The sequence below is a fragment of the Felis catus genome, chromosome D2, assembly GCF_018350175.1.
Source record: "Felis catus isolate Fca126 chromosome D2, F.catus_Fca126_mat1.0, whole genome shotgun sequence".
NCBI classification, from domain to species: Eukaryota; Metazoa; Chordata; class Mammalia; order Carnivora; family Felidae; genus Felis; species Felis catus.
In genome coordinates, this window is record NC_058378.1 from 52,034,156 (window position 1) to 52,059,541 (window position 25,386).

General features: G+C 39.3%; 1 protein-coding gene across 3 annotated transcripts in view; it reads left to right on the plus strand.

Moving 5' to 3' along the window:
• The first annotated feature begins 70 nt into the window (after positions 1–70).
• TNKS2 (tankyrase 2) overlaps positions 71–25,386 on the plus strand; it is a 67,042-nt gene continuing 41,726 nt past the window's right edge. For 2 of the 3 annotated variants that reach the window (XM_023240721.2, XM_023240722.2), the window contains exons 1-7: positions 79–425; positions 15,800–16,024; positions 18,507–18,602; positions 21,802–21,838; positions 22,007–22,082; positions 22,659–22,753; positions 24,894–24,960. In XM_023240721.2, coding sequence (XP_023096489.1) covers positions 227–425; positions 15,800–16,024; positions 18,507–18,602; positions 21,802–21,838; positions 22,007–22,082; positions 22,659–22,753; positions 24,894–24,960 — 795 coding nt within the window. In that variant the 5' untranslated portion in view covers positions 79–226. Of the gene's footprint in view, positions 426–15,799; positions 16,025–18,506; positions 18,603–21,801; positions 21,839–22,006; positions 22,083–22,658; positions 22,754–24,893; positions 24,961–25,386 lie in introns of all 3 variants that reach the window. The other variant, XM_019814078.3, reaches the window with a different exon arrangement.

A 25,386-nucleotide genomic window follows, 5' to 3' on the forward strand; every position in this document is an offset into this window, starting at 1 on the left:
GCTGCCTCTGCCGCCGCCGCGGGGCACGCGGGGGTCGCGGGGCCAAGCGAGGGGCGCGCGGCAGCGCGGCCATGGGACTGCGCCGACCCCGGTGACAGTAGGGAGCCCAGCGGCCCGGGCCCTGAGCGCGTCTCCTCCGGGGGGCCTCGCCCTCTTGCTCGCAGGGCCGGGGCTCCTGCTGCCGTTGCTGGCGCTGCTGCTGGCGGCGGCGGCGGCGGCCAGGATCATGTCGGGCCGCCGCTGCGCCGGCGGGGGCGCGGCCTGCGCGGGCGCGGCGGCCGAGACTGTGGAGCCGGCTGCCCGCGAGCTGTTCGAGGCGTGCCGCAACGGGGACGTGGAGCGAGTCAAGAGGCTAGTGACCCCCGAGAAGGTGAACAGCCGCGACACGGCGGGCAGGAAATCCACCCCGCTCCACTTCGCCGCAGGTAACCGGGACCAATGCCTCCTCGCCTCGCCCCACCTGCGCACCCGGGCTCTCAGGCCTGGAAGCAGACACGGTGGTCGTCTTCTTTTCCTCGTAGGACTCCGGTGCTGGTCGTCTCGCTCTCGCCGATTGGGGACCGAGGCGAGGACTTGGGGCTAGGGGGCGAGCGTGTCCCACTCCCTGGAATTTTTTTTTTTTTTTTTTTTTGCTTTGTTTTGTATCAACAATACCTGTACCAACTTCCGGTCTTGCTACTCTCAAAGGCTTCCAGACACAAGAAAGAGTAGGGGACCTAGTAGACTTTGTGATTTGAAAGGCCAGTGATCTTCCAAAATCTGTCGTTCTTGCAAGTTCCACTACAGCTCTTACCAATCATTTGGGTAAAGGTCTTCTTAAAGGCCTTTGTAAAATGTGAGGATGTAATTCAGGAGGAGTAGCTTAATTAGCCGTTGACACGTTAGTGTTAATGGGTTTATCAGGGTCGTCAATCATTAGCAAGTTTCTGGAGAGGCTAGAACTGGAAATAGTCAAGTTTGGGAAACCTGAGATCTGACTTGGGCTGGGTGCTGGTGGGTAGTGGCTGCTACATTAACACTCACAAGTTGGGGTGGACAGTGGGAGGATGAGGGGAAAGATGGTACAGGTACTTGACCTTGCAACGTTAACACTCACAAGTTGGGGTGGACAGTGGGAGGATGAGGGGAAAGATGGTACAGGTACTTGACCTTGCATCTAGAACTGAAGTTGGGACTAACCTCGCCTCATTCTGAGTTTAGATTGTTTGAATTACTTTTTCTTAATTATTTACTAGGTTGGCTTTAAAAGTGTGCTAGGTTTAATTGAAGAATTTAAAAGAACTAGAAATGAGACACTCAGTTTATTTCCATAAAGCATTTAAACTTTTCGCTTCGAGGAAAGATTATATATCCTCAAGTGAGCCATGCATGATTGAAAATGGGAGTGGGTTCTCATACCTAGGATAATCTTGTTTTTTTTTTTATTTTGTATTAGATGGTTGTTTAAAACAATTTTGAAAAAAGCAGAAGGATGAGTTTGAAAGCATTCCCTTCTTTTAGAGTAGGCATGATGAGCGAGAAAGAGTGTAAGAAAAAGTTCCTTGTTCACAGATAATTGCTTTTACTTGATTTGTTTGCTTTAACTTGCCCTGTTTTAAAATCTAAATACTACTAGGAGGTAATGCTTTCTATATCAGGTACAACTTTGTTGGGTTCCTATTGGGGAGCCTTTTTAAGAGGAAGGAATAGTGGGAGAACTAGAAACAGCCTGTGGGCAGCAGAAAGGAAAGGGGGAAAGCCACTGAAGTCAGATCTCACCTGTTTGCCATTTTGCCTAAAATTTTAGTCTTTTCTCAGCTAATTTGGGTTGTCTCATTTGGCCATGTAGTCAACATTTAAGCAACTGATTTGGCAAACTCATAACCAACTGATAAGTAATCCAAAGGGTAGTGTTACTTAGATTCTGTTCACTTGATCTGTGGGATAAAAATAACCAAGCAAGATCTTAGTTGCTACCTTTCAAGAATCTGGTGTATTAATGAGTTCATGTCTGAAAATAGTAGTATTTAGAGATTATGGGATTAGCTTTTCTTATTGACCTTGTTCCTCCCCCACAATCCCACCCTCGGTTCTGTCCCAACATTTCGAACTACTTTTTTACATAGATTTCATGTGACTCAGACTGAAGTAAAAAAACTTGTTTTAGGAACCAATCTATCTCACTATTTACCCAAATTATCTGGTACAGGTCACATGACTAAGAATTTAAGGTACAAAGGGAGAATAATAAAATAAAAATTGTGAATGGTGTACATTAAATCAGAGCATTGAAAGCCCTGCATTTTGGGGCGCCTGGGTGGCGCACTCGGTTAGGCGTCCGACTTCAGCCAGGTCACGATCTCGCAGTCCGGGAGTTCGAGCCCCGCATCGGGCTCTGGGCTGATGGCTCAGAGCCTGGAGCCTGTTTCCGATTCTGTGTCTCCCTCTCTCTCTGCCCCTCCCCCGTTCATGCTCTGTCTCTCTCTGTCCCAAAAATAAATAAACGTTGAAAAAAAAAAATTTTTTTTTTAAAAATAAAAGCCCTGCATTTAAACCCAGGCATATGAGAAACTTATTTAAAAATTAGTTTTGTAAATTCAATCTGAGTTATTAATGAGAAAATATGTTTTTTGTTTTTAAGTTTATATTTATTTTGAGAGAGAGAGAGAAAGAGCATAAACAGGGTAGGGACAGAGAGAATCTCAAGCAGGCTTTGTGCTAGATCCCATCAACCGTGAGACTGTGACCTGTGCCGAACATTAAGAGTGGGACACTTAACTGACTGAGCTGCCCAGACACCCCAGAACCTGTTTTAATTTTTAAATAAATGCATTTAGCTGCATTTACTCTTACATATGGAAAATACATTTAATAATCTCTTGTAGATAGCTGTCAGTCATGTTGATATGCATGTAAACATGCCGTTGGAAGCTCATTGTAGGTGTGGGGACTATGTAACTGCCTGACCAAGTAGTTTCTTGTGTTTGTACATTATAGAGTAAGGTACAAAGGGGAAAAATGTTTTGTTTTGTTTTCAGTAGGCTTCGTGCCCAGCACAGAGCCCAATGAGGGGCTTGAACTCACAACCCTAAGATCAGGACCTGAGCTGAGATCATGAGCTGGAATTATGTGTAGCTTAATCAACTGAACTATCCAGGAGCCCAGAAAAAAATATATATATACTTTTAAGCCAATTAAAGGGGGAAGGGGACATGTTTTTGTCTTTCTGTTTTGATGTCCAGGGAATAGGAATGAGAGATCTCTGCAGACCAAGGAAATGAATCATGATAGAAGAACAGTTTAGAAAAATTTGGTATGGCTCAGTCAGTTAAGGGTCTAAAATATTTAGCTATAAAGAATAAATTGCTGACCCCAAAGGAGTTAAGTTCTTCTGTTAATGGAAAATAACATAAATAGGAACTTTTTTCCTATTAGGTGCTTTTTATTATTAAACTAGATTGCATTTCCTCTAGATAAATACTCTTTAAGAAGCCATTTCTTATGAGAAAAATTGTTTCCTCTTCAGTCCCCCACCACACACAAAGGATATGAATGATTTTTTTGTAATGCATCACAAAACTTGTAGTGGCAAGTTGACGGTAGGGAGACTGCAGCTCTAATTTTGCTAAAAGCAATAACACCTGAAATTCTTGACAGTGTAATCCCCTAGAAAACAGCAGTTTTCAGTAAAGGAGATTGGTTCTCTGAATTTATTTCTAAAAGATGAAGAAGAGGGACAGAAACTTTAGGAAAAAGTCATGTTGTTGTCTGTCACAGCCAAAGAAGTACATAGCGTGCTGTAGAATCTTAGGATGGGGTTGGGGGTGGGGATAGAATTCCATGACTTTGGTCTTTGGGGTGTGCGGAGAGGTATCATTCAGTAGAGAAATATGTAAAATCATTTATTAGGTTTAAAGAATTCAGGTGTAGAAATGATGGGAAGAGATGAGGTACATAGTTGTATGTTGTTGGAGAATGACAAGTTGAAAAGAGCTTGCATTGTGGAGTTCTAGCTAAACAAGGTATCACTTGTTCTGCAGTTGTGTGCTACTCAGCCATCTACATTGGACTAGTCAGACTCAATTTCAGTTCTTATATTCAGTGGAGTGAATTGCAAATGGTTGTTTTATTTTTTTGGTTCAGTTTGGTTTTTTCTTCAGAGGAGGGTAGTGGAATTAGAGCATCTGGAAATTATTATAAAAGCAACAGATAGAAAAACTAGAATTACTTTAGGGATGAAAGAAGACTAAGGTTAGACAGTGTTAGACAGAATGTTACTGTCTTCACATATGTAGAAGACAAGTAAAAGAGTGAAATGGATATTGGATATGACTTAAGTGGCTTGGGCAATCAAAACCGGGGCCAGTAGGTGAAAGGTTACAAGGAGTCAGACTGACTTTAACAATCTGTTTAACTGTGGAATTGGCTGCAAGTGTCCAAACAGTGGTTGGATTGGCATCTTTCAGAAATGTGGAAAGGATTCCTGCATAAAGGTGGGCAACTGGACCAACAGGTCAGAATCTGGATTGGTATAAGGAAGTGGAATGTTTACCCCCAATTGAAGGTTTTAACAGCTCAGCTACCAAAGATATAGTAGCTTTTGTGATTGCCATTCATATCCTTTCCCAAAACGGTGCTGTTGAAGACCTCCAAAAACATTTCAATAGCATTTCCTATTCTTGGCTGTAGGCCAATGCCATAATTATGGGAGATACACAAGATATACCCATATTCCTTACCTAGGACTAGAATTTTTTTTTTAAGTTTTTTATTTTTGAGAGACAGAGAGAGACTGAGTGTGAGCAGGGGAGGGGCAGAGAGAGAGGGAGACACAGAATCTGAAGCAGGCTCCAGGCTCTGAGCTGTCAGCGCAGGGCCTAATGTGGGGCTCGAACTCATGAACTGTGAGATCATGACCTGAGCTAAAGTCGGATGCTCAACCGACTGAGCCACCCAGGCGCCTCTAGGACTAGAATTATAGATTGTTTCCAGCATTGGTTTTTGCTGTGGGAGATGATTAAATCCTATATCAGTAAAAAACCCAAATCTGAAATAAAGACCAGTCTATATAAGAATTCAGGGAACCCCTGGGTGGCTCAGTTGGTTGTGTGCAACTCTTGATTTTGGCTCAAGTCACGATCTCACAGTTCATGCAATCAAGCCCCACATCAAGTTCCTTGATGGCAGTGTGGAGCCTGTTTTGGATTCTCTCTCTTGAAATGAATAAATAAGCATTTTTAAAAAAGAATTTAGAATCTTTGGGGCGCCTGGTTGGCTCAGTCGGTTAAACATCCAACTTGGATTTTTGGCTCAGGTCATGATCCCAGAGTTGTGGAATCAAGTCCAGCTTAAGATATTCTCTCTCTCTCTCTCTCTTTCTCTCTCTCTTTCTCTCTCTCTCCCCACAAAATAAAGCAAACAAAAAAAAAAACACCTTAGAATCCTTTCTTGACTTACCAGATCTCCCAGTATATTCTGAAGACTTGAGCTGTACTTCCTTCTTCAGATCTTGCTAGATTTAGAGATTGACTTCAGTAACAATAGTTTGGAGTACTTGTTTCAGTACTTCCCCATTCAGATTATCAAGATTTGATCAACCCAAAGGCTATGGCATTCTTTTCCAAGTTTCTCCTAGTCTGACCAGAGAGGTAGTATATCTATCCTAAGTTGAGCTAGGCAAAGCCTTTTTCCCTGTATTCTTCATTCTAAAATATATGTGGAAAATACGTTTCCGGATGTTAGTAAAGTTAATAGTAAATGAGAGGTTTAAAATGATATTCCTCAGAAAAATTTGGTAAGAGTCCTGGCTATATAAGTCAAAGCTGAAGGCTGCTTGATTATACATTCCCAACTCAGACCACAAGAGCCTTCTCAGTTTCATGGCCTTGTTGACATTTTCTGTTTCTGAGCTTTTCCTTCTGGCAAAGTCCTACAAGAGACCAGCCTACCTTTAGACTAGCAGGACACAGGGACAGCATTATCATTTTGTATTGGACTGGTTATATCAATGGCCCATCCCACCTTCGGACTGTAAAAGGAAGGAGAGGTGGTGGCTTTTGGTGAATATTCCTAAACATCCAAATTGATTTCTATTGTGACTTCCACAATACTGTGGAAAACCATTCCAAAAACTTTGGAAGCCATTCACTGAAAGCATATTTTAGTATGGGAACAAAATAAGATACTGTTAACAATACAGTAGTATTGAGAATACTGCTCTGACAGTAGAGTTGGCAATAGTTCCGAGACTGATAGCACCTAGATAGTGGTGAAATTTGACAAGAAAGAAACTGAGTAGATTTCTTAATAGCCACAAATCATCAACTCCATACTCTCTGTGAGGGTCATTTGCTTACTGTTCCAACAAAGTATTAAACATTGCACTAAACAGATGTTTATTAAGTCCTGTTTTATGCTAGATACTGGCTTTGGCCGGTGAACAGAAATGAACAGGATACAATACCTACCATTAAGTGACACAGTTTATTGATCAGTAAATTCACTTTACAAATAAGTCTGCTTTGTTTCACTGTCAGTGCTTTTTAGTGAATTCAAGCTCAAGTATGATTTCATCAGTATTTTCTTTCTTTCTTTCTTTCTTTCTTTCTTTCTTTCTTTCTTTCTTTTCTTTTCTTTTCTTTTCTTTTCTTTTCTTTCTTTTCTTTTCTTTCTTTTCTTTCTTTTCTTTCTTTTCTTTCTTTTCTTTCTTTCGTTTATTTGTTTTGAGAGGGAGGGGGTAGGGAGAGAATCCCAATCCAGCACAGAGCCTGACACAAGGTTGGAACTCATGAACCGTGAGATCATGACCTGAGCCAAAATCAAGAATTGGACGCTTAACCAATTCAGCCACCCAGGTGCCCCTGATTTCATCAGTGTTCTCAAATGTAGAGCAGTGTTTGAAGATGAGTGCTGTCCCATAATTATAAAATAGACTGCATTGTATCCAGTGTATCCTGAGCAGCCATGACTGCCAATGAGATCCTTGGGATTTAGAGATTGGCACTAACTCTAAGGATATACCTTCTCAGGTTTTACCTGGCCAGTGAGAGCATTATCAGAATATATCCTATATATCCTGAAATGCTTTCTTTCTTTTTTTTTTTTTTTTTTTTTTTTAAGAACTGAGTACTTAAAAGAAGACTTTGAACTGTTCTTGAGACCATATGAATGAAGATTTCATCAAGGATTAGCCCTCAGAGTTCGGGAAGCATCTTAAATCTAAAGATTTTGCCAAACTCCCAACAATAAAATACTTAGAATTTGAAATAGCTACCTACTGACCCCCCTCTAATTCCCCCCCCCCCCCCCCATGCCAAGGAAGTGGCTTCAGGCATTCAAAAGCTGAGAGTCCTCATCTACTCTTTTAGGATAGCAACATGATCTCTACTCACATAGTATAGTCATTACAATGTGACTTGTAAAAATTGCCTATATCTGCTGTCAGCCTCCTGACAGGTTTTAGTCATCCTAATGGCTAGAGAATCCTGTTAATACAAAGTTACTGAACAGTCATCTGTGTCTTGGACTGTTGGTAACTGTGTAGGTATAATAACTTGACCCATTCCACCCCTGTTTCTTCCCCAGCTAAAACTTCAGTTTTAGTATTTAGTCATACATGTCAGTATTGAGTCTCTTTAACTGGTTTTAAGCAACCTTCTTCAATTCCCAAATGGTATTTTAACAGAAGGCTACTACTTGACCCGTCTTCAGCTAGATCACCAGTCCTTTGGGATAGATACCTTCATAATTGACACAATATCTTGTAATAAGTACATGTTCAACTAAAGCTGTTTCTTTTTTGAGAAGTTAGCCTGTGAATTACAACATTTTGATTACTTCAGATGTGCTGATTACCATTGAAGAAATAGTGATCCTCCTTCTAAAAGTGCTTGGGCACATCAAGTAGCTTTCCCTAAGAAGAGATACTTTGACTAATTTTTCTTCTGATTCCCTTTCTCTTACTCTCCAGTTTAAGAATTCTTTTATAAAAGCATTTCCTCCAGGTGGGTGCTGAATGGCTGAGAAAGCAGAACTATTAATTGGGGCAACTGTGGATGGCTTACTTGGAGAGGACAGTAAGATCGACAACGCTAAGGCAGAGATAAGGAAGACTAAAGGCAGAACATAGTGGCAAGATATTTGGCCTTTTCCTCAAAATTTTCCCTCTTGGGTTCTGCAGTGCCATCTATTCTTAATTTTACTTCTTAGGCTCCTTTTCTCATAGTAATTCAGCAAATACCAACAAATTGCTGTGTGCCACACAGTGTGAAGGACACTGGGAAAGTAATAATAAACTAAAAGACATGGCTCCTGCCTTTTATGGAACTTAAGAGTCCAGAAGATGAGTAAATGGTAAATCCAGATTTTAGTAAGTGCCAGAGGTTATTGCCATGAACAACCAAGAAAAAAAAAATCTCCATTTTTCCGCAGGTTGCGTTCTACTAGAGAAAAGGGGGAGACCAAATAAAGAATGTTAAGATAGAAAGTAACACTGGTGGGTAGAATGGACTGCTTTAGATAGGATGGTCAGGGATGGCCTCCTTAACGTGGTGATATTTGAACAGAATAGACACTAGGAGGAATGAATAGTGAGTGACGGCTACCGTGCGTAGTGAGAAATGCAGAGAACAAGGGAGGAGCAGTCCAAGCAGAAGGGCAGCATGTACCAAGTCCCTGAAGTAATGTTGGCACACTTGAAACAGAAAAAAAGCTGGATCATAGCTCAGAAAGCATAGAGTGGTGTGAAATGTACTTAAGAGAAGTAGGTAAGAGCCAGTTTTCATGCAACAGGCCTTGCAGGACACAGCACAGTGATTAAATTTTATTCTGTGAGCATCAGTGGGAAGCCAGTGAGCTTTTTTTTTTTTCCCCCAATTACTCAAACTTTTATTACATTTCAGGAACAGAAGTAATCAAGAATTTAAATGTAGTACATTTAGCCAGTGAACTATTTTAAAGTATCATATCACTGATGATATAATGATAATGTAATGTTGGTACATATTTAAATAATTTAGGTAAATTTAAGTAACTTACTAATGATGATTTTATTTTGTTTTTTAAGTTTATTTTTGGGAGAGAGAGAGAGAGCACAAGTGGGGAAGGGGCACAGAGGGAGAGGGAGAAAGACAGACAGAACCTGAACCGGGCTCCAGGCTCCAGGCTCTAGGCTCTAGGCTCTGAGCTGTCAGCCCAGAGCCCGGTGCAGGACTCGAAACCACAAACCATGAGATCATGACCTGAGCTGAAGTCAACCAACTGAACCACCCAGGTGCTCCGATGATGATTGTTTTCAAAAGGTCCCTTGGGACAGAAGTAGCGTGAGGGGACCAATTAGGAGACTGTTGTAATAATACAGGCTGGAGACAATAGTGATTGGGTCGGGGCAGGGTGATTGGAAATGAAGAGAAGTTCTGGAACATGTTAAGTTTGAGATGCCTTTGAAATATCCAGGTAGAGATATGTCCAGTAAATTGTCTGTAATTCAAGTGAAAAGTCTAGCTACACTGGAGATTTAAATTTGGAGGTTATGTATGTAGTTGGTACTTAATGCTGTAGGAGTAGATGAGATCACCTAGGAAGGGAAAAGAGGATAGAGAACTGAATCTTGAGGAATGCTGACATTTAGAAATTGGGTGGAGGAAGCAAGAAGGCCTCAGCTAGATAGGACTGTCCAAGACTTGAACTCCTCTTCTGCCAGAGACCTGTTTTGTCTGTAGCCTTCCTCATCTGAGTTGATGCCAGCTCCACCCCTCTGTTTCTCAGTTCAAAAACCTTAACATCATCCACGACTCCTCTCTCTCTCACCTTTTTACCCCTACCCTCACCCCACATCCAATCCATGAAGAAACTATACTGCTTCTGCCTTCAGAGTACCCAGAATATGCCCTAATTACTCTCACAATTGCCACCAGATTCTTAGAGTGGTCCTCAAGCCTGTCTTTCTGGCCCTCATTAATTCTCACCTCATCTCCTACTTTGCTACTGCTTTCTCACTCAGCTCCAGTCACTCTGGCCTTACTGTTGGCTGTTCTTTCAAGTCTTTGATCAAATGTTACCATCACAGCAATACCTATGGTTATAGCAGCGCTTTTGATAACAGCCCAATTATGAAAAGAGCCTAAAAGTCCATCAACTGACGAGTGGATAAAGAAGATGTAGTGTGTGAAATATTACTCAGCGATCAAAAAGAATGAAATCTTGCCATTTGTAACAATGTGGGTGAAATTAGAGTGTATTATGCTAAGCAAAATAAGTCAGAGACAAATAAATGATTTCACTCATGTGGAATTTAAGAAGTAAAACAGATGAAGATGAACATAGGGAAAGGAAAGCAAAACAAGATAAAAACAGGGAGACAAACCATAGAACAAACGGAGAGTTGGTGGAGGGGTGTTGGGTGGAGGGATGGGCTAAATGGGTGATGGGCATTAAGGAGGGCATTTGTGGGCACCTGGATCACTCACTTGGTTAAGTGTCTGACTTTGGCTCAGGTTATGATCTCACTGTTTGTGAATTTGAGCCCCGTGTCCAACTGTATGCTGATAGGTTGGAGCCTGCTTCAGATTCTGTGTCTCCCTCTCTCTCTGCCCCCTCCCCTGTGTGCTCATGCACGCGCTCTCTCTCTCTTTCAAAAATAAACATTAAAAAATTTTTTAAGTAAAAGGAGGGCACTTGTTGGAATGAGCACTAGGTGTTCTATGTAAGTGATGCATCACTAAATTTTATTCCTGAAATCATCATTGCACTATATGTTAACCAACTTGGATTTTAATTACAACAGCAAAGGGGCGCCTGGGTGGCTCAGTTGGTTAAGGGTCTGACTTCAGTTCAGGTTATGATCTCACAGTTCACGAGTTCAAACCCTGCATTCAGCTCTGTGCTGACAGCTCCATCCAAGCTTAGAGTCTGCTTCAGATGCTCTGTCCCCCTCTGTGTGCCCCTCCCCCGCTTGCTTACTCATGCGCGCGCACTCACTCACTCACTCTCTCTCTCAAAAATAAATGTTAAGAAAAAATTTTTAAAGAAATAAACCAAGAACAACACTACCTATGATGACCTCCTTGTTCAACTTTACAACCCATCTCCTTACACACACCCTGATCACTTCTTATTCTGCTCTTTTTGTAATTACCTTCTAACATAATTATTTTTTGCATTTATTGCTCATCTCTCCCACCTCCACAGAATAGAAGTTCCTCACAGGCAGGGATTTGGTCTCTCATTCACTAGCATGTCCCAGGCACCGAAAAAAGTGTCTCTCATATGGTAGATATTCCCTAATCATTTGTTGAGTGAATGGATGAGACAGGAGGAAAACCAGTAGTGTGTGATGAAATGGAAGTTTTGGAGACACTATTTCAGGAAGGAAGGGAGTAGTCAGTTGCCAAATGTTGTTGACAGGTCTAGTCAAATGAAAACAGACCTATATCCCTTGGATTTGGTAACATGGAGATTTTAAGTAACCTTGATGAAAGCAGTTGTAAAGAAGCAGCAGAAGCCAGATTGGATTTGGAAGAGGAGTGAATAAGAGAAAGAATTGGTGGCAGCCTCTAGAGATTTGATTATGAAGTGGAGCAGAAAAATGGAAATTTGAATTTAGGGAGAATATTTTGTATAAAATGGAAGATACAGAACATGTTTACATACTGTCAAGAATGATCTAGGAGAGAGGGAGGTATTGTTGGGAGTGGGGAGAGAACAAAGACTTTGAGAAGGGACTAAAGTACAAGATGAAAAGGGATTGATCTTTGATAGAAAGTACACTTCAACACAACAGAAAACTAGCTTCAGATGCAATTTTGACGGTCACAGCTCCAGTTCATACCAGTTTCCTGAGTTCAAGATCTGCGGAGCTTTCTACTTGGCATTCGTTCCACAGGCACCTCAAACTAAGCATTTCCAAATCCAAATGATCTTATCCCATGAAACCTGTTTGTTTCTCGAAGATCTGACAGTCACCCCTTCCTTCTCCTCTTTGCCCAGAGTAAAGAAGTTACCAGGTGCTTTCTTGTCTCTTTAGTTACTCCTGTGTACAGTAGAAAGAATTGGAACCAATTTATCCCTGAGAAAGGACCTACAGGTCTCCAGCTGTTGATGGTTTGACTTATGATTGTACTATTTTACAATGGTGCAAAAGCGGTATGTGTTCAGTAGAATCCATACTTCGAATTTTGAATTTTGATCTCGTGCTGGGCTGGCACCGTGCAATACATGTTGGTGATGCTGGGCAGAGGCATTGAGCTGCAGCTCCCAGTCAGCCTGTGATCCTGTAATGACAAGGGTAAACAACCGATGCACTTAAAACCATTCTGTTACTCACTTTCGGTATGGTGTTCAGTAAATTATATGAGATACCCAACACTTTATTATAAAATAGGCTTTCTGTTAGATTTTGCCCAACTTTAAGCTAATACATAAGTATTCTAAGCATGTTTAAGGTGGGCTAGGCTAAGTTGTGATTGATGTTCAGTGGGTTAGGTGTATTTAGTGCATTTTGGACATACAGTATTTTCAACTAAATGGGTTTATCAGGATATAATAACCCCATTATAAGTTGAGGAAGATTTGTAGTTAAATTATGGTACTTCCAACAGATAAATTAGGTAATGATAGGAGTTGATTTCTGGGATATTATTAGAGTTTTTAAAGGAGGATGCGAAACTCTTGGCTGTTTTTAAATACTAGTAGGTATTTGCTTGTCCTTCAGTAACCATTTTTATGTTGTAGCAGTTTTTTTATGCTGTTTCTAAGAGGAGGCTTAGTAATATAGGAATAATTTCCTTTGGGTCTTTGTGAGGGCTTTTCAAGGAGGATTCAACCTGAATTGTATTATTAAATTGAATTCAGTTAATTTGCAACTCTGTGAGTGCCAGTTATGTACCAGGTGTTGGGTATTTTTGCAGTGATCATGAATTTTATAAGATTTCATTAGGAATTGTAAGCTCACAGAGATACATACACCCTTCTCTCCTCCCTGTTCATTGCGGCATTATTTACAATAGTCAAGACCTGAAGCAACCTAAGTGTCAATTGATGGATGAAGGAAATGTGGTATATGTATATTTAATGGAATATTATTCACCCATGAGAATGAAATCTTGCCATTTGTAACATGGATTGACCTTGAGGGCATTATGCTAAGTAAAAGAAATACTGTGTGATCTCACTTATGTATGAAAGCTTACCACCCCCCACCCACCCCCGCAAAAAAAACCCTCCTAGAACAGATTGGTAGTTGTCAGAAGTGGGAGGTGAAGGGGTGGGTGAATCAGTGAAGGTGGTCCAAAGATAAAAGCTTCCAGTTACATAATAAGTCCTGGGGATGTAATGTACAGTATGCTGACTATTTTAATCACTGTATATTTGAAAGTTGCTAAGAGAGTAGATCTTAAAAGTTCTCATCACAAGAAAAGGAAATTTGTAATTTATGTGTGCTGATGGATGCTAACTAGACTTAATGTGCTGTTCATTTGACAGTATATAAAAATGCTGGATTACTATGTTGTACACTTGAAACTAGTACATTATTTGTGAGTTGTGTCTCAATTTTTTTTTAAAGGCAAAAGATTGCACTAAAACCTGCCTGAAAACAGTTATAAAAACAGTATTCCATAAGACAAAGTCCAGATGCCACCTTAGCATGACATAAAAGATTTTTCCTCATCTGGTTATCTGCCTAATTGGCATTCTCTGTCTTATCGTGAATGATTTGCTTTTTCATGCTTCCGTGTCTGTGTACATTTTGTCTCTTCTGCTTGGACCGCAGTGTTCTACCCTTGCTCAGATCCTTCCCACCCACCTCTCCTCTCCTCATTTTCTTCATGATCCCTTGATTTTTCTGTAAGTCTTCAATTCGGATTTCACTGGAATCTCCTTGGGTAGGCCTTCCTATTCTCTGCTTTTCCCCCAATTTAGGTATTCCTTTCTTTGGACTTTAGTAACATTTTTGGTATACCTCTGTTATGGCAGTTGTATTGAAATGATGGCCTTTTTTTGTTTTTCCACATCTTAAATTGTGAGCTCTTTGAGAATAGGGAGAATCAGAGATAGGAAGATACTTATCTTTGTGACATGGAGCCTAGCAATATTAAAACAAAGAATCCAGTTAATCTTTCCAACCATCTAATTCTTACGTCAGCTGCAACTAGGCCAGCCCCAGGCATACACCTTAAAAAGATTCTGCTGCTTTTTTTTTTTTTTTAAGTTTATTTATTTTGAAAGAGAGTGCAAGCAGGGGAGAGGCAGAGAAATAAGGAGAATCTCAAGCAGGATCCACACTGTCACCTCAGCCCATACAGGGCTCGAACTCCTCAAACCCTGAAACCATGACCTGAGCTGAAATCAGGAGTTGGACACTTAACCAACTGAGACACCCAGGCACCCCACTACTGCTGCTTTCTCATTCAGCTCCCACTCTGGTTTTAGAAAAACTATTCAGAATTGGTGGTTTTGAGAATATTCGGGTAAGGGTCATCTGGGTGGCTCAGTGAGTTGAGCATCTTACTTCAGCTCAGGTCATGATCTCGTGGTTCATTAGTTCAAGCCCCGTGTTGGGCTTATTGCTGTCAGCCTTTCAGCATTGAGCCTGCTTTGGATCCTCTGTCCCCCTCTCTCTGCCCCTCTCCTACTTGCACTTCCCCAAAAATAATTTCAAAAAATTTTTTTAGCAAAAAAGAATATTGGGGTAAAACTTTAGATGAGTGAGAAGGGGCTTCTGTCTCTCCTAGCACTCAGGTATAACCTCCCCATCTGCTTTAACATATGCCTGAAATTCTTCCCATTTCATTTTGTTTTGGCTGTAAAAAAGGTTTTAAGTGTTGTTATGTGAGAATGGTAAGAGATTGAAATTCATTAGTACTGATTCTGTAAACCAGTATAAATGAGTTGTCAGACTTTTTTCTTTTGTTTGATATGGGGCCAGTTACAGCAGAACTGTGGAACATGGTTTTCTGAAGGAGGTCTCCTACCTAGAAAGAGGTTGCTTGTGTTGTGCACGTGACAACGTAGGGGCTCCTTTGAAGACACCTGATGTCACACTGTTGCCCAAGATCGCTTCTATTTTCATTGCATAGACTAACTGTAAGCAGATATTTTTTGTGTTGCTATCTCATAGTCCCTAATTTAGTGGAATCATTTTTTGAGATAGATGTGGAAAAGAGATTCTAGCAAGAGTTATATACTTTGAATATCTGAAAATGTATGCACACTAAATATGCAGAACTCCATATTTGCAATTAGAAATGCCATTAGAGAGTGGAAAACATTTGAACTCTGGGCTTTCAGTCACTTCATAACCTTTCTCTGAAGTTAATAGTACACTTGACCCTTGAACAACGTGGGGGTTGGGGTGTTGATCTCTGTGCAGTCAGAAATCCACATATAACTTTTAACTCCCCAAAAACTTAACTACTAATAGCCTACTGTTGCCCACAGCAACCTTACTGATAACATAAACAGTCAATAATATTTCATATGTCATCTGTATTATATACTGTATTCTTAGAGTAATAACAAAAGAGAAAATAAAATACATTTATAGTACTGTAAAAAAATCTGCTTATAAGTGGACCCATGCAATTCAAACCAATGTTGTTCAAGAGTCAGCTATACTACCTAAAGCATTGGAGAGTCCCTCTGCTTTCTTATTAAGATTAGTAAGTGATATATTTCAGACCCTCTTTTCATCAATTATTTTTTTAATTGTTGTATCTTTTGTTATTCTTCATCCAAAGACATTTTAGCGTGGCTAGTATTTATTGACACTAATTGATGTATTCTCTTTGGCAAACTTAAATGTGGATAATTTGTTTTCTTTTAGGTTTTGGGCGTAAAGATGTGGTTGAATATTTGCTTCAGAATGGTGCAAATGTCCAAGCACGTGATGATGGAGGGCTTATTCCTCTTCATAATGCATGTTCTTTTGGTCATGCTGAAGTAGTCGGTCTCCTTTTGCGACACGGTGCGGACCCAAATGCTCGTGATAATTGGAATTATACTCCCCTCCATGAAGCTGCAATTAAAGGAAAGATTGATGTTTGCATTGGTAAGTCTGTTTACTTTCCAGAATATTCTTGAAGTAACTATTCTGAATCTAAGTTAAATTCATTTGTTAATATGATCAAATTCTGCCAGACTTTATTTAAATACTAGAGAATACTTTGTGATTTAATCTAACCATTATTTACTGTCTGTTTTTGTATGTTATTGAGCTTAAGTTCCTTAAAGAAGAGAGCACAAAATTCCCATTCTGTAGAAATTTAGATAAGACACGTGAAGAAGCAAGTAAAGTCATGATAGAAGTGAACAGAGAGTGTTTAGAGGATACTGAGTACCATGACTGGGTTGGAGTCAAGTTTCTCCTTCCTGGAGTCTTTCCAGGAAGTTGTGGGAGAAAGATTGAAAAGGTAGGTAGACTTCTTTGTAAAAAGCTTTGAATTGCAGATTAAGGAGCTTGATACTGTTATGTAGGTAGTGTGAAATCATTGAAGACTTTGGAGGAGACAGTCTGGTAAGAGTAGTATATTTTTGAAAGAACGATCTGGTACAGTGCTGGGTTGAATGGATGGCATCAGAGAGACTAGCTTGGAAGCTGTAAAATAATCCCGATGAGAAATGAGGGCATCAAGGAGGGTTGTAGAATAGAAATGGCAGGATAAGTAAAGAAGCATTTGAAGGACATATGATCAGTTAACAAATGATACAGGATTGGCCTGATAGGTTGGTTAGTCACTGACAGAAAATTATAATTGAAAAGATTATTTGAGAGTTTTCATTAACCTGGTATTGACTTTTCTGAGCCTAACAGTCAAGGGTTTCAGACTCTGCTTACCTTAGCTCTATTTCCTGATTCAAAACAAGGACAGCTGAAATCCTCGAGACAGCTAGAAAACCAGTTCGGTGCACTAGGAAAAGTCCAAGTGCTCTATGCTGGATTTAAAAGTTGCTCTCTTGGGGCACCTGGGTGTCTCAGTCGGTTAAGCATCCGACTCCGGCTCAGGTCATGATCTCACTGTTTGTGAGTTCCAGCCCCACATTGGGCTGGCTCTGTGTGCAGACAGCTCCAAGCCTGCAGCTTACTTTGGATTCTGTCTCCTGCTGTCTCTGCCCCTCCCCCGCTTGCACTATCTCAAAAATAAATAAACATTAAAAAAAAAAAAAGTCACCCTCTCCTCACCCCAAAACCCCATATCGCTATTTATAACTATTTATACCAGTCCCAGCCTAGCTCAAGTTAGGTCATTTATAATCAAGATACAAAACACTTTACCTAGTAGCCTCTGCCCTGTTCTGCTTTCCTGTGTGTTATCTGAAATTGCTGCTGCCCTCTGCTCACAGCCCTTTTCTAGTTCCTGAGTCATAGACCTATAAATCATCAGCTTTAATAATGTAGCATTTTCCAAATACGGTTATAGATCTGCACTGTCCAGTATGGTAACTGAGCACGTGTGATGCAGCTAGTCTGAATGGAGATACACTTTTAACATACCGTATTTCAAAAACCATGAAAGAACGGAATGCAAAAATCTCAATTTTATATTGATCACGATGTAAATATAAATGTTGAAATGATGGTATTTTGGGTATATTGGATTAAATAAAATATTGAAAATAACTTATCCTGTTTTTAATGTGGCTACTAGTAAATTTTAAATTACATATGTGCTCATGTTTTATTTCTGTCGGACAGCACTATTACAGGTAGTGGTAGAGTGGAATGAATATAATAACTCTGTCAAAGAACAGGAAGTAGGCTTCCTGCTCTGCATGTATTTGCCTGTCTTTCACCAGCACTTACTTAAAGAGTATGCTAGAATTTTTTTTAAAAATTTTCTTCCATGTTTATGTATGTATTTCAAGAGACAGCACAGAGCCCAATGCAGGGCTGGATCTCACGAAATCAAGCATCAGCTGAACCAACTGAGCCACCCAGGCACCCCTAGAATATCTTTATATATAACAAGTAACAGTAGAGAATATAGCTCAAATCTGTTCTTTTCATGTGCTCTAGGATGTAACATAGCAGTTTTGATTTGGGGTTTGTTAACCCTACAGAGTATTTTTCTTTTCTTTTTCAAAGAATTTACCTGTGTGATTTTTTTTTTTTTTTTCCTCCTTTTTTAATTCCACAGATCCCTGTTCCCGGGCTTTCATAGCTTTGGAACTTCTATTTTTGTTATGGTAGGACATTCTTTGTAACATAGGCAGTGTTCCTTTGGAATGAGAAAACAAGCTTTTAAGTAAACTAGTCTTTTATTTCTTTATATACTCTGATCTGTCTTCAGTCACAGAGCAAAGGAAACCTGACATTAATCTTAGGGGACATTTATTTAAGGTGTCTTATACATTAAATAATGCAATATTTTCTATATTCTTATCTTTAAAATATAACATTTACCATACTGCCAGGATATGAAAGGTCTTTAAATAACTCTTAAGACTTCTGGACCAGAGTTTTTGAGAAAATGATTTACTAAAAGAATATTGTCATGGTTACCATTTTGAAAGGTAGTGTTTCTGTGTTGCAGTGCTCTTACAGCACGGAGCTGAGCCAACCATCCGAAATACAGATGGAAGGACAGCGTTGGATTTAGCAGACCCGTCTGCCAAAGCAGTGCTGACTGGTAAGCCGATGTCCTCTCTTTGGGTATTCCAGGAAGAATATAAAGAATTGAGCTCGCTAGGTAGACAGTCTGCTTCCTGCGGTTAATGATGTCAACTAGATTTTGAAAATGCTGTCAGTTCAGTTGTTAACTCTTTTCTACATCTGGACAGTTGATATTTGATTTTTGTGTAAGAAAAGTAAAGCTTTTCTTTTTTCTTTTTAAATTGGTCTTTAAATAGGTGATTTCTGCCTTATTTTGGGTCAGGGGTGTTAGATAGTTGTGTGTTACTATCACGGATTCAGGATTTTTAAATGTCCCTGATTTTTCCAAGCAAAAATAAACAATTGGAACAACATCAAAATAAAAAGCTTCTGCACAGAGAAGGAAACAATCAAACTAAAAGGCACCCTAGGGAACAGGAGCAGATATTTGCAAATGACATATCTGATAAAGGGTTAGTATCCAAAATATATGAAGAACTCACAAAATCCAACACCCAAAAAAAACAAATAATCCAATTAAAACATGAGCAGAAGACACGAACAGACATTTCTTCACAGAAGACATACCTGATGACCAACAGACACGTGAAATGATGCTCAGCATTACTGATTGCCAGGGAAATGCAAATCAAAACTACAATGAGATACCACCTCACACCTTACAGAATGGCTAAAATCAACAACACAAGAAGCAGCAGATATTGGTGAGGATGTAGAGAAGAAGGAACCCTCGTGCACCGTTTGTGGGAATGCAAACTGGCGTTGCCACTGTGGAAAACAGTATGGAGATTTAACTCAAAAAGTTAAAAATAGAACTACCCTACAATGCAGTAATCACACTACTGGGTATTTACCCAAAGAATACAAAAACACTAATTCAAAGGGATAGGTGCACCTCGATGTTTATAGCAGCATTATTTACAATAGGCAAGATACAGAAGCGGGCCAAATGTCTATCAATAGATAAACGGATAAAGAAAATGTGGTGTGCGCGCGCGCGCACACACGTATAACATACATACATAGATACATAAACACACACAATGCAATATTACTGAGCCATAAAACAGAATGAAATCTTGCCATTGACAACAACATAGATGGAGCTAGAGAGTATAATGCTAAGCAGAATAAGTCAGAGAAAAACAAATATCATATGATTTGACTCATATGAGGAACTTAAACAGAAAGGGGGGGTGGCAAAGGGGACAAAAAGAGCAAGAAACCAAGAAACAGACACTTAACTATAGAGAACAAGCTGATGGTTACCAGAGGGGAGGTTGGTGGGGGACAGGTTAAATAGGTGATGAGGATTAAGGAGTGCACTTGTTGTGAGGAGTATCAGGTAATTAAAAGCTTCAACAACAACAACAAAAAAAGAGTAGCTTAAAATAAGTGAAATCTCAGAAATTTTTATTAGCCAGTGAATAAGGAAACATCTCATTTTGAAATCAGAGAATTTCTATTTCCAAGCTAAAGCTGCCTAAAAATGCTACTTTTCCAGGCATTGCAGTTGTTCTGCTAAAATTTTTTTGTGATATATATGATTTTACAAGGTTCTGTATAGGCTGTCAGTTTATAAGAAGTTAAAAAAATAAATGTCCTGATTTTTCAAGATAACATGTTTACCCTTTTAATATACAATTTTTTAAGCTTTTTTTTTTTAATGTTTATTTAGAGAGAGAAAGACAGAGAGACAGGTGGAGCACGAGTGGGGGAGGGGCAGAGAGAGAGAGAGAGAGAGAGAGAGAGACATAGAATCCAAGCAGGCTCCAGGCTCTGAGCCTGACATGAGGCTCAAACCCACAAACCATGAGATCATGACCTGAGCCAATGTCGGACACTTAACCAGCTAGGCACCTAGGCACCCCTAATATACTATTTTTTTTTAATGTATTTTAATCTTTTTCTTTTTGTCTCTTTTTTTATGAAACCGATTCAAAAAGCTCTAAGAGCTCTAACCATTCCCTTTTCTAGACAGAGGATTCTGGCCATACCAATTTCATTACCATGAAGAGTGTCAATTATTGTTCTCACATAACATATTCATGTCTTTGGAACCTCTTAGGATGTGTAAGGCTTAGTCTCTAGGTTTACTTAGACTGTCAAGCCTTTTCAAGTGGTAGTATCCACTTCAAATGTTTCTCCTTCATCAGACTGTTTCCTTTTAAGCAGCTCTCTGCCATATTATTTTCTGGATTCTTCTTCACTGTGTGATCACCATTAGAATCATGTCCAGTCCAGTAGTCAAGAGCCTGAGGGCTTGTGCTGTGAGCTCTTGTGCTTGGAATTTGTGATATTTTTTCTGGTACTACTGAGAAAATTTAGACTAGTTCCTCAAAGGGGTTCTAGAAAAGTGAACTGCTGTAACTATAAATCCAGTGTTTACTTCCCCCTTCCCTATTCCATGCTATTCCCTGCTTTTTTCTTTTTAAACACCTTGGGGCTGAAAGAAGCCTTGCACTAGTAATCAATATATAATTTGCACTGTGGGCAGCAGTTTGGATTTTATTTCAGCAAATCAGTAAGCACTATCCATTAGGTTAATTTAAGTTATATTCATTTTAAAATTTTGTTTGTATTCGTTTGTAAATATGAAAGCTATAGGCATAAAGAGTTTATATTTGATCCAATTTTTATTTGCATATATTTAAGTAGCATTATAATAAATATAATTTTAGTGTTGAAAAATCTTCTGGATCCATAAAAATGTTAACAATATGTTCAGTTGATAATGCCGTAGATTATCTTTTGTTATCTCTATAATGTTGGTATATTGAATTTTGTTTTGTTTTACCTTTAAGTGAAGTTGCGGTTGCATTTTGTCTGTTGAACAAATAACATAATTGGTTTTAGGAAATTTGGAAAATTCTTTCCTTTACAAAAAAAAGGAAAAGCTCACCAATAACCTACCACCTAGAACAAACTTCTGAAAGTTTGGTTTATTTTCTTCTTGGCTTTCTTTTTTTGGTGAATATTGTTTTCATAAAGCTTCATTATGTAATATTGGATTTTTTTTTTACTTTTATAAAAATTATTCCATGTTCTTTATATAATTTTAAGCTGTACAATATTCTGTTAATTAACCATTTTCCATTTTTTGGAAATTTCGTTTATCTACTTTAAATATAGTTCATGAGGATCTTTATGCATAAAACTGTTACTACTTTTGTGACTCAGTTTTCTTTAATCTCCTTTTTTCCCCTAATTCACAGGTGAATATAAGAAAGATGAACTTTTGGAAAGTGCCAGGTATGTACTGGTGTAATAAATACGTACCATGAATAACTTCATCATTAATTTTTTTTTTAACAACAAGCAAACTTTAAAAGAGAATGATTTCTTTAATAGTCACATATATGCCTCCATATAGGCTCTGATAAAGAATACAAATTACTAATACATTTTTTTGTGTGCTAGGAGTGGCAATGAAGAAAAAATGATGGCTCTTCTTACACCATTAAATGTCAACTGCCATGCAAGTGATGGCAGAAAGGTACTTCGTTTTGCAACTAAACTTGTGTTCATCCTCCTGGTAACATGAAAATGCATTTGTGTCACTAAAAATTAAAACATTTGATGAAGGGGCACCTGGGGGGCTCAGTCAGTTAAGCTTTCGAGTCTTGATTGTGGCCCAGCTCATGATCTCATGGTTTGTGAGATCAAACCTCGCATCAGGCTCTGTTCTGACAGTGCAGAGCTTGCTTGGGATTCTCTCTCCCTCTCTATCTGCAACTCCCACCCTGCGCTGTCTCTTTCTCTCTCGCGCTTTCAAAAGAAATAAACTTAAAAAAAAGAAAACGTTTAATGCAAATGCTAATATTTCTTTTAAGTAATAGTTTGGATTCTTAAATTTAGTAATACTTTATTGATAATAAATATATAGTTGTTTGCTTCTTATTTAATAACGAACTTACAAACTTTTATGCCTTCAGTACGTATGTTGGATTCTATAAAACCAAATTAATACCTTTATCAAGTTTTTTTCTGGATTTTTGGTATTTGGATTTTTACCTTTTCACACATTTCTGTAGCTATTATTTTAATTTCATTAATTTGATTAATATTTCAGTCAACTCCATTGCATTTGGCAGCAGGATACAACAGAGTAAAAATTGTACAGCTGTTACTGCAACATGGAGCTGATGTCCATGCTAAAGATAAAGGGTAAGTAAGCATTGGAAACAGATGAGGATTTCTCAGATGTTTCTGTCCTTGTAATAATCTCTGTAATCTTATAAAAATCTTACTGTTTGCTAAACAGCATAAACATTATTGAGTTTTTACAATATGCAGATTGCTCTCAGGAATCTGAGAATTATAAAATCGTAAAGCTCCCACTCATAGGGCTTACACTGCATTTAGGGAGAATGGAAAGATAGCTAACAATGTAAGATCTCTACCGAGTGTGAGGTATAATAGAGATAGTACTTTAGGAGTTCCCAGGAGGGAACTCTCAGTGATGGCTGTAGTGGCTGGAAAATCCTTCAGGAGGAGGTGATACTTGACCTGGACTCAGTTCAAGAGAGCAGAAGCTTAGGAAACATCTTTGTGCAAGAGAATCTGTGTGAGAGGAGGTGCTGAAGCATATATTACAACATCTTTAAGAAACAATGACTAAACCAGTATGGCTGAAGCAGATGATTTATGCAGGAGGGAGAAATGAAGTTTAGGGTTGGAGAAGTAGGTAAGAAGCAAGTTTTAGAAGACTTGGTATTCTAGCCTAAAGAATTCGCTGTGAGCTGTGAGCCATTGAAGGATCTTAAGTAAGGGGAAAATTTTTTCTGAAAGAGGGGTTTTAGGGGACACACTCTGGCAGGAATGTGTAGAGTAGTTTGGAGACAAAGAGCCAGAAGGAAAAGGGCAGTTAGAGTAATCATTGTAGGGGTTCAAGCACGATGAGAATCTATAATAATGTTGCAGAGGAATGGAAATGAAGACATAGGTGTAGGAGATATATTACAAGGTAAGTATGGCCAAGATTTGTTGACTGAATATGATGAATGAGAAGGAAATAAAAAGATAACTACATTTCAAATTCTGAAGCTGAATGACTGAGACCCAGTGATACACATGCTAAAATCCAGGAGGGAAATCTTGGAAGAAAACGTTGAGTTCCCTTTTTTTTTTTTTTTTTTTATGTTTATTTATTTTTGAGAGAGAGACAGTGAGCATGCACGAACGGGCGATGGAGGGGGGTGCAGAGAGACAGAGAATCCCAAGCAGGCTCCATGTAGTCAAGGCAGAGGCCAATGCGGGGCTCGAACTCAAGAACCGTGAGATCATGACCTGAGCCAAAATCAAGAGTCTGGGCACTTAACCGACTGAGCCACCCAGGCACCCCTGAGTTCACTTTTAGAACTCTCGGTTTTATGAGATGATGATGAGGGCTCAGGTAGAGAGAGCCAGTAGATAGTTGGGAATGAAATCGGTGCTCCGGAAAGAAATCCTACAATGAAAAATGGTGAGGAAAGCCACGAGCCTTTAAAGAGAGGACAGGTAAAATTAAAGGCTAAACTGTGAGTGGCTCTTCCTCACCAGCAACCATCACGATAGTGTCTGTGGTAATTAATGAATGAGTGATCCCCAAGGAAGAGCAGCTTAAAGGTACAAGTCAGGATTTTAAGGTTCCACCGTACCTTCCTATACAGAAAGTTCTTTCTCCATTGCCATCATGAAGGAATTGGGTTTTAGTTTATTAAGTAATTTACCCTACAGAATCTGAAAAAAAAAGTCTCAAAGAAGAGCCAGTTTTTGAGCTCGGAGTCTGGAAAAGATTGTAGAAGCCAGGAGGGAGGGAAGTCTGTTCTACACCAAGGGGATAGTATGTGCAGAGGCATCAAGGGAACTGCAAGTGCTTGAGTGTACCATCATTGAAGGGTAAGGTTCCAGAAGGCCAGACCATTGCATGCCAGGGTAAGCAGTTGGAACCAGCTTTCAAAAGCAAGGAAGAACCAGTGAAGGGCATTAAAACAAGGAGTAACTACGTCAGATTTACCTTTTAGAAAAATCTGGCTACAGTTTGGAGGGTAAATTGAAGTGGAGGCTGTTTCAGTAGTATAAGAAGAAATAGTAAAGGCCGTGGTGTTAGCCGTGCAGGAAAAAAAAGATGGATTTGAAAGCGATTTGGGAGTTAGGATTGTTAGAACTTAGTGCTTAAATGGGTGTTAAATTCTGTTCATTTCTGTTTGAAGGTCACAAAAGCCATTTGCTATTTAAATCTAAGCGTAAATTTAAGTTAATTACAATTACGCCTAGGGCATCTGTAATAACACAGACTTCTTTTCACTCTCACCCCATACTGTAGTGATCTGGTGCCCTTACACAATGCCTGTTCTTATGGTCATTATGAAGTAACTGAACTTCTGGTCAAGGTTAGTTCTCTTCTGTTTTTCTTAGAATTATAAAACCAATTTGAAATACATCGTATACCTGTTCACTATGTGTTTTCAGTGCTTGGTGGGTATAGAAGGAATATGTATAATCCTTACATAGATGATTTATAGGTCAGCATTTGACCACTTTGAGGTTTATGAGGTACCATATGGTTTTATTTTATTTTTTCCAAAAAATTTTTTTAATGTTTGTTTATATTTGAGAGAGAGACAGAGCGCAAGCAGGGGAGGGGTGCAGGGAGGGGAGGGACAGAGAGAGAGGGAGACACAGAATCCAAAGCTGGCTTCAGGCTCCCAGCTGTTAGCACAGAACCCAACACAGGGCTCGAACTCCCGAACTGTGAGATCATGACCTAAGCTGAAGTCAAGAGCCAGAGGCTTAACCAACTGAGCCACCTAGGCACC